Raw genomic sequence first — 9522 nt, 5'->3', positions numbered from 1 at the left:
AGAATATTTTTTTTATTCATCTGTAAAACGAGATAATCTCTCAGACACCTTCCAGGGCTAAAATTGTATCATTGCTCTACTAGATAGTTCATTCCTTAAGGATATAATCTGACCATGTATGATTCACCTTGGCACCATCTTGCATGTTGATACTCAGTAAATGCTCGTTGAATAAAGAGGGAATGAATGATTTTCAGTGCATAGTAATGATGAAAAGCCAAATTTGTATTTTACCTAAGTTAATTGTCATTTTATTTTTCCCTTACAGCAGGAACTGTTTAAGTAGTAATACCTGAAAGTGGTCAGTAGTTACAATCAAAGGGACAAGAGGACAGGACATGTTTCCATTTCTGCCCCAGCATCCAAGGGTGTTTCCTGGATTGAATCAGGTCTAGATGATAGAGACCTGATTTGGGCCAGGGAAATCAATTCTTTGCTTATGTATGTTAGCTTTTATTGATGCCTTCTAATTTCCTGATTTTCATTAACCCTTGAATTCATAAAGTATTGTAATTTTAACCAAAATAACATTTTATATAAAAAATACCTCAGTACCCCCCTCCAGTTCTAAGTCCAAGGAACCATGAATTAATCCTGATCCTTGTGTGAAATACCAGCCAAATTTATGGAGCATTTCCTGATACTTGTGTTTAAGTGTGTATAAATTTGTGGCACATGTGTATTATATATAAATGTACTTTTATATGTAATAAATATGTGTGTATTTTTGTTAAGTGAACATTTAAATCAAAGTAGATATATTGACTCTAAAAATAGAGCAAAACCTTTGTTGTCCTCAGTTCTTGTTTAGAAACTAGGGGAAAGTTTTTTGTAGTAAAAACCTCCTTCTAATTGAGAACATCTTTCCTGAGAGAGGTTTCCCCGTCTTATACTTCTCTTACTCTTCCTTGCAAGACTACATGTGAATGGAAGAGTGTGATTTATTAGCATACATTTCCATTATTTAAAGATTGCCTTAATGCATTTCTTTAGCAGACAGAAAAATAAGTAATTTTCTGTCTCTTCATTTAGAGATCCGGCTTCTATAACTCTCTGGCTGTGGAAGCACTGTGCGAGGTCAAGATACGGTAACAGAACTTGTGCTGTTTCTGAGGCCCTAAATAACTGCTTTTATTGTATCTTTTATGGGGATTAACCGCCACTGGACCTAATCAAATCTCCTAACATGGTATTAGAACAGCAATGTGGGATATCAAAATCAGATCAAAATCTTTTCTATGAAATGCATATACATTCAATGAAAACAAAAAGAGATATGTTAGCTGCACCAATAAATATAATTTATTAGATCTTGGTATATTATTCTCCCTTCACTAGAAATGCAATTGCAGGGCGATGGAATAGAGAAGGTGAATATATCTGAGGATGGATGGTTCTTCCATAGCAGCCCTGAGCTTCGGAGCATGGAGTTAAATTCTTGCTGAGGGTCAATCCCAAGGTAGATTTGCTTTTGGATCTCTTGGGTCAAATTTGTACTTTGACATTCTTTGAGAGGAGATCAAGGTCTTTCCATTGTTCAGTGGAATCAGATAGGTCCGTGAGGTCCAAATATTTGGTAACTCCCATGACAAAAGCCAAATAAAAGTTCAAGAATTTGTTATTGACCCAGGAATGGTTGAAGAGATAATTAGTTACTGAGTTGAGTTGAAACTTGAAACTTGAAGTTGAAAGTCATCAACCTAACTTTTAACAGGTGGGCTGGCAACAGGTGGACTCACAGCCCGTGGGTGGGCAGCAGTAGCAGCAGCAGAGTGGGCGGCAGCAGGACTGTCCACAGTAGGATGGGCGGCAGCAGGAGGCCTGGGCATGGTGCAGCTGGCAGCAGGTTGGGGGTGTGCAGCTCACCACGCAGCAAGGGGGCAGGCAGGTGTCCTCCACGCGGCAGTCTGGACGGCACCACCTGACACGGCAGCTCACAGCTCCACAGCCACCTTCCTGGCCACAGCCAATGCCACCACCAGTGCCACAGCTGGTTCCACAGCAGCTTGGCTGGCAGCAGCTCGGCTGGCAGCAGCTCGGCTGGCAGCAGCTGGTCTGGCAGCAGCTTGGCTGGCAGCAGCTGGTCTGGCAGCAGCTCGGCTGGCAGCAGCTTGGTTGGCAGCAGCTTGGCTGGCAGCAGCTGGAGCCACAGTTCCCACAACAGGAGCAGCTGGGAAATCCACAGAAGCTAGTGGTACAGCAGGCCATGGTGTCAGGAGTTGGTCTGAGGTATGGGTTGCTTGGAGAAGATTTTGGGTTTTGGTGGTGACTTCCACGCTGGGCCTTTTATAAGCCCTGGCCAACTACTATTTACATAATTCCCAAAGTCTCTTCCTTGTTTGTGTTTAAAGAATTTGCCCCTGAATGATAATTGGCCTGCCCTGGAGTTATTTGTTCAACCTTCTGAAAGCCTTTAAAAGTTGATTATATTTGGTCTTCAATTAAGGTTTTTTTTTACCATGGTCACATAGTCATTAGTATTCGTTGGGAGCATAACCCCTAATCCCCACATTTGTTAAAATTTTCTCATTGCCCAAAGAATAATAGACTGATGCCTCACCTATTAGGAGTGTCAATATTACTCAGTGTTGATCCTTACAATTGGGCTGTTGGGTCTCACATGACGGTTTAATTTCCAGCAACGTGGCCTCTAATTTTGACTGCTGCTCCTTCTCAACTTTTTCATCTTCGCTTTGACTGTGGAGCAAGGCTAGATGCAGTTGGCCAGAAGGGATGCTTTCTTCAGGCCTGGAAAATGTGGATGAATTGTTATGGATAACAGTTTTGTAGCACTTGTTATGAGCCTCAATGGTTTTGATACTTTGCCTGTATCAATTCACTAATTTTCAGTGCAATCCTATGGTGTATGTTCCATTGCTACCCCATGATTCATGTGAGGAAAACATGATTTTAAGTAACTTGCCCAAGTTCACATTAACAAGTGGTGAATCTGAGATTTGAACCCACAGCACCTAACTCCAAACTAAACTCTTTTATCCACTATAGTCAATTCCCTCTTTTTTTTTTTTTTGATGTAAGCGATTGTTCTAAGGAAAATCAAAGGGTGAAAGCACGATATGAAAATTTGCTCACTTCATTACAGACTCTTTTGAGAGTAAAGGGAAGGAAGGCAGAGCTCAGGGTAAGTAATAACACTGTCTATTGGAGACTTTCCTAGAGATTTTACTTATTTATTTTTTTAACAGCATAGTAAGCATACTTCAAGAAAATCTCAAGTGCTAAAAATGTTAACTTACGGGCTGAGCCCGTGGCGCACTCGGGAGAGTGCAGTGCTGGGAGCGCAGCAGCACTCCCGCCGCGGGTTCGGATCCTATATAGGGATGACCGGTGTGCTCACTGGCTGAGCGCGGTGCGGCCGGTCACAAAAAGGCCAAAAAAAAAAAAAAAAGTGAACTTACCTGACTTGTAGCTTAGTCTAATCTTTTATCTTGGTATGTTGTATAGATTTAAATGTTAACTGAATAATAGTCACATTCAACGTAACCCTGGAGTACGTGATATACTATAGTGTGTTAGATCTGCAGTATGCAGTTTATTGTAGGTTTTAAAAACCAGTCCAGTCAGATGGAAAGTTTATATAACTTGAATGAGGCAACTGATGAAGGTCAAGGGGAGGGTTTTGTTGAAGTGCAATGGAAGGTGACCTGACCTGCAAGGAGTGTGGGCTTGATTATAGAGAAATGGGATTTAAAATGACACAAGGTTTGAACCAGAACATCAAGTGTTAGTTCATAAGTTTAGGTCATAACTTTTCCCAAGTCAGAACTAAGATATATTTTTCAAATCCCATATCAAATTTGAATTAAAAGCTGTGATTCTCTGTGAAGCTTGTGCTTCTTCTAAAGCAAAGGTACATCACAGGTTCTTGGATTAGCTAATTTTTTACTTGGGATGCTTGAAATATGTGGATTTGTTATGATTACAATCTCAGGATCTATTTAATTTATATCTAAATTTGGCTGAATCTTTGGTACTAAAAGATTTATCTCCCTTTGCAAAACATTTAGCTATTTGAAGAGTTGAAGTAAATTACTAACAAGGGCACTGGAGAGAGTACTATTACATATTGGGTCTCCATTTATGTGCTTTTCTACCGTGGCACTGTTTTTAACATTTCCCTCAGTGCAGAATTTAATTCAATTTTCATGTTTCGGCTCTTTAGTTACCCTTAGAGAATTATTAAGAATAGGATCTGATACTTGAAATTTGAGAATACTAATCCTCTGCCACAGAATAAAGACTAATCTGAACATTCCCTTACCTCTCCTAAGTAAATCAAGAAAATAAAATTTAACCAGAATCTTTTCTCCTACCATATAAACCCATGTCTTCTTGATTGGTTTCCATGGAATATGAGTAACAAGCCGAAATCATCTGTGATGTTTCTCTGTGGAGATTTACTATGATGTTTAAATGCTGGGCACCTCTTTCTGTGGTCTTCTTTGAGGAAGAAACACAGTATCTTTATATTTAAATTTCATTTATTTATTTTTAATTGACAAATAAAATGTACATATTTATTGTGTACCACATGTGGTTTTGAATATGTATCCATTGTAGAATGCTAAATTGAGCTTATTAATATATACCTTATTTCACATACTTTTTTTTTTGAGGTGAGAACTCTTAAAATCTACTCTCTTAGCAATTTTCAAGGATGCTATACATTACTAACTACAGTCATTGTGTTCTGTAAGAGATCCCTTGAACATATTCCTCCTGATTGAAATTTTTATCCTTTGACCCATATCTCCTAACTCCCCTTCCCCAGCCCCTGGTAACCACCACTCTACTCTCTACTTCTAGGAGTTCAACTTTTTTAGACTCCTTATATAAGTGAAATTATGCGGTATTTATCCTTCTGTGCCTGGCTTATTTCACTTAACATATTACCCTCCAGGTTCATTCATGTTGTAAATGACAGGATTTCCTTCCTTTTTTTAAGGCTGAGTATTATCCCACTGTGTATTTATATATCATACTTTCTTATTACTGTGCTAATTCTCTTTGGTTTTCATTACTTCATTTAAGTTTTGGGGCCCAGACAATTCCAGTACCATAAGAAGAAAGAATGTCTGTCTGTTACTCTTGAATATTTGACTTCTGTTGAACACGGACACTAATGTTTTGAATTATTTTCCTTTAAGATGTCAGGGTTTTGATTTTCCAGTTACAAGTTTTTGGGGATCTCCCAGTTCTTTCACTTCCATTTTCCTAGTTCTCTAATCTGGTTGCAACTGCCTTACTTAGATTCTTGAGATATAAGCCATGGTTGATACAACAGTCAAATGAACACACCATTCCTGCCCAGGGCTTCTGTGCTTCTCTTCTGGGCTTCCATCCTAGTGACCTGGACTGAACAACACATAAACATCGAGGACCTCCTCTCACCTCCAATTTTTACCCTAAACCAAATAACAAGATCTCTCTCTTGTCTCCTGAATGTCAACGTGGCTCTTTTTAGAGTTTCTGAGCTGAAGCCTTTCTAAGTAAAATGTGCTTCCAGCCTAAACTTCCTCATCCTGTTGGGAGACAAGAGAGCTTCACGTGAGGGGAATAAACTGTTGGCCCCGTGGGATGGCCCTTGAGTATAGACATATAGGTCATGCCGTGATGTGAAGCTCTATCCGTTCAGAGGAAGGAGCATATTGTTCTTCACACCAGGATGCTGTAGGTGCAACAAACTGTGTACCCCTGGGTCTGTGTCTACCCAAAGATGGTGCTTTTTAAAATTTTTAGTGAAGTTGTGCTAGCAAAGGCCCTTCTCTTTTTAAAATTGAGTTGAAATTCACATAGCATACAATTAACCATTTTAAAGTGCATAACTGAGTGATTTAGTGCATTCATAATATTGTACAACCATGACTTCTCTCTAGTTTCAAAACTTTTTCATTATCCCAGAAGAATATCCCATAACCTTTAAGTAATCACTTCCCATACCTCTCTTCTCTCAGTCCCTAGCTAACCACTTTGATTTTATGACCAAAGATTTTATCTCTTGGAATGGAAGCCCCATTATGCATCTTTTATTTTGTTCTTGTTTTATTCCAGAATTCTCTCTCTGGAGATTAGAAGAAGAATGGTGGTCGTGTATGATCAATATCATGTTTATTTAAATCCACCCCTGTAATGAATGTTTATTTTAAGCTTCAAAATGCAAGAGAGGATTGTATAGGTATTATAAAAACATCAGTTGATATTTCCTTTCATCGTTTTCCAGAGTATATTTTGAGGAGCATTAGTGTTACAGAATACTAACAGCTAATACAAGAAAAGAAAATTTCCTGGCTAAATCAGTTTGGGAGTGGTGGTTATAGGAGTTTCTTTATTGCAGGGCATCTCAGTCTCTTTAATGTTATCATGTGCTTTATAAACCTTCAAGATGGCAATAATGCATACAACTTTATTGAATACATTTTCCCCTTTAGGCATCAGAAAGGATTAATTGTCAGTGTGCCACTTGTTTAGGGATCTACTCTCCTATGCCTGGAAGGGACGTTGTAAGCAATAAAACTCAATTCTCTCACTATCCAGATTAGAAATGGGTGCCCAGGCAAGTAAAGGGACTTACTCAGGAATCCATAAATTGTTAGTTACAAAACTGGGACTATAACTGTTATTTTACAATCTGTATTTATTGTCTTTCTCGTTTTGTGTTATGGTCTTTTATACCTTTGATAATTAAAGAAACTGTACACAAACTCATATGAATGAAGGAATGAAAGAATTTGGCAACACCACAAGAAGCTGAATGACATGAAATTCCTTTTTCCTTTCTGTAAAATTGATCCTTTGGAGCACCTAGCCCACCACCTTGCATGGGTGAGGATTTTAGGAAATTGTTCCTAAGTATTGTTGTGCTTTTAAAATCATATATTTTAGACAAAGAAAAACCACTTTAAAGACCATTAGGGAGAGAGAGAGAGAGAGAGAGAAACCATAGTGTCACATCATATTGAGATTTTGAAAAATCCCAGTATGTCAATTTTATGAACAAATTTCAAAGAAAAGAAAGTTCTAACAATGATTTCATCACTGAAGAGATAAAAATCTTTTTATTAAATCCAAATCCCAATGAGCTGTTGAGTATTGTAGATGATATTTATAGTAAAATATTAGACATCCCTTTTCACATTGTAGGGCTTCTGTTGATATCCAGGGCTATGAATGTTTTTGTTCTTTCTTTGTAAATGAACTTATATCCTGGGAAAGGATTACGTAGCTGTGTGACAGGTTGCAAGCTGGGTAATGGGTATTGGAGTTCAGAAGTTCGTTGGGATTCTTCATTGTTTATGNAGTGGAGCAGCTGGGAAATCCACAGAAGCTAGTGGAGCAGCAGGCCATGGTGTCAGGAGTTGGTCTGAGGGCTGGGTTACTTGGAGGAGCTTCTGAGTTATGGCTGCTTATTCCACATTGGGGCTTTTATAAGCTGTGGCCAGTTCCTCTGTTTGTGAGGGTCAGCATTTTTATCTTGTTACTCTTTAAACCAGCTTTTGTTTTTTAAGGGCCCTATGATTGTTCAAATGCTGCATTAAAAATTATGTATATATATATATATATGTATATATATACAATAGATACATTTCCAAATTGTTTTTTCCTTGTTGCTCAGCTAGTACTCACCAAATAACGTTTGCCCTTGTTTTGTTTCCAAACAAGGCTCTAATTTCCACTGGAGCCTCAGCTTCAGTTTTGTGTTTGCAATTGTATCACCTGAGAAGGTGACTTTTACCCATAAAATGATATGTTTTGGGGGTCATATTCACCAATCCTTGTCATCAGAAAAGAATTATTAACCACGGACTGTCCTCCATGTAAAACTATCTTTATATAATTTTTAGATTAACAAGATGACAGTCTCTATAATCAGCCAGATAGAAACTATGATTAAATATTCATAGAAATTCATAGATGTCTCCAGAAATTGAATCTCTCCTGAACTTCAGACATTGATACTTGAGGAAACATTTATTACTCAGGAGGATATATGGAACAAAACCAGTTCCATTCCAATTTAATTTAAAAGAAGGGATGAAACTCATATCCAGTAATTAGAAACAAATGACAAAAAGTTTTTTTTTTTTTCTTTTTGTCTCTTTTCCTGACCGGTAACGGGATCGCAACCCTCAGTGTCGCGCCTGTACCCCGACTGGCAACGGGATCGCAACCCTCGGTGTCGCGCTCGCACCGTGCTCAACCAATGAGCGGACCGGTCTCTATATGGGATCCGAACCCTCAGCAGGAGCGCTGCTGTGCTCCCAAGCACCACACTCTACCGAGTGCGCCACCAGGCTGGCCCATGACAAAAAGTTTTTGAATGAAATTTACACTTTATGAAAGATGAAATCACTGGATTATCTAGAGAGTATTTCTCATAGAATTTACTTTCAGCTTATGTCGTTTTATGTTACAATGCCATGTGTCCTATGAAAGGATATTAGGCCAAAGATCATAATGATTGAATTTAGGAAGTTGAATTAATAAAAGAAAAAGCAGGAGTTGGGAAAGACTTTGCTCTGATCACAGTCCTCACAAGGCAGCTTAGGAAGTGGATGATTAAACATGGTTTAACAGTATAAATACAAAGATGTCAAGATATATTTCAGCAAAATAAATTTGAAACATTTTCTGGCATTGCCAAAAGAAAGGATGTGATTTTCCACTGGGAGTTTAGGGTTACATGAGGGGAGATTTTTAAAAAGTGGTGACAAAAACCATACTGTTGCTACTTGTGGTAGGTTTATTTCTCCCTTGCAATCATGAATAGACACACATGGTTAGTTAGTTTTTTATGAGGTGTTATTGGTTTGTACACTGATAGAACTCCATTAGAATGTGATTCATGCCAATTTCAGTAAAGATGTTCATGTCATGTGGTAACCATGACTGTAAGTATAAAGTTAAAAAATGGTTATATGTAATAATCACGTATTTGAGATTAAAAACTTAGTAAATCATCTTGTTCCACCGCTTAATTTTAGAGGTGTAGAAACTGAAATCATTCACACTATAAATAGCACATGTTTATCAAATCTTATTATGCACAGAGCGCTAAATTGTTACACAGAAAGCAAGACCCTATCTGTGTGTCTCATATCTTGCTCTAGTGCAAAAACCAGTATAATGCCATTAGGAGGGATTAATCAAGGAAAGGAGTTGAATATAGAAACATTCGGCTTCAAAGTTCTGAATTGGAACTTTGCTGATGTGACACGGACTGTTTAAAATTTTTCCTTAGCGTCAATTGATGTTAGGATATTACTGAGTCTGGGAATGGCTACATTTTGGAGGTTAAGTGACTTGCTCCATTCACACAGCAGATAGCCAGGAATGCTGCATATAAAACTCTTACCCCTCATTCTTTTCTTAGACCATTCTTTTTATTTTATACCATGGCTGCTTTCCAGGATCAACTAATGTGAGTAAAACTCTTTTTCTCTTTTTTTAAAAAAAATAGTTCATAATAGCTCAAGAATAGGCAGAATACACTATGGAGGAGTG

General features: G+C 38.1%; 1 protein-coding gene across 1 annotated transcript in view; it reads right to left on the bottom strand.

Annotated features, from left to right (window-relative positions):
• Window positions 1-1685: 1685 nt before the first annotated feature.
• Window positions 1686-9522, bottom strand: part of LOC103582383 (keratin-associated protein 9-3-like) — a 9847-nt gene continuing 2010 nt past the window's right edge. Inside the window, exon 2 of the mRNA XM_008563993.1 lies at window positions 1686-2144. Coding sequence (XP_008562215.1) covers window positions 1708-2144 — 437 coding nt within the window. The 3' untranslated portion in view covers window positions 1686-1707. The remainder of the gene's footprint in view (window positions 2145-9522) is intronic.

The sequence above is a fragment of the Galeopterus variegatus genome, unplaced genomic scaffold (genome assembly GCF_000696425.1).
Source record: "Galeopterus variegatus unplaced genomic scaffold, G_variegatus-3.0.2 Scaffold16021, whole genome shotgun sequence".
Classification (NCBI taxonomy): Eukaryota; Metazoa; Chordata; class Mammalia; order Dermoptera; family Cynocephalidae; genus Galeopterus; species Galeopterus variegatus.
Note: the sequence above shows the minus strand (reverse complement) of the source record. Positions and strands in the feature narration are given on the sequence as shown.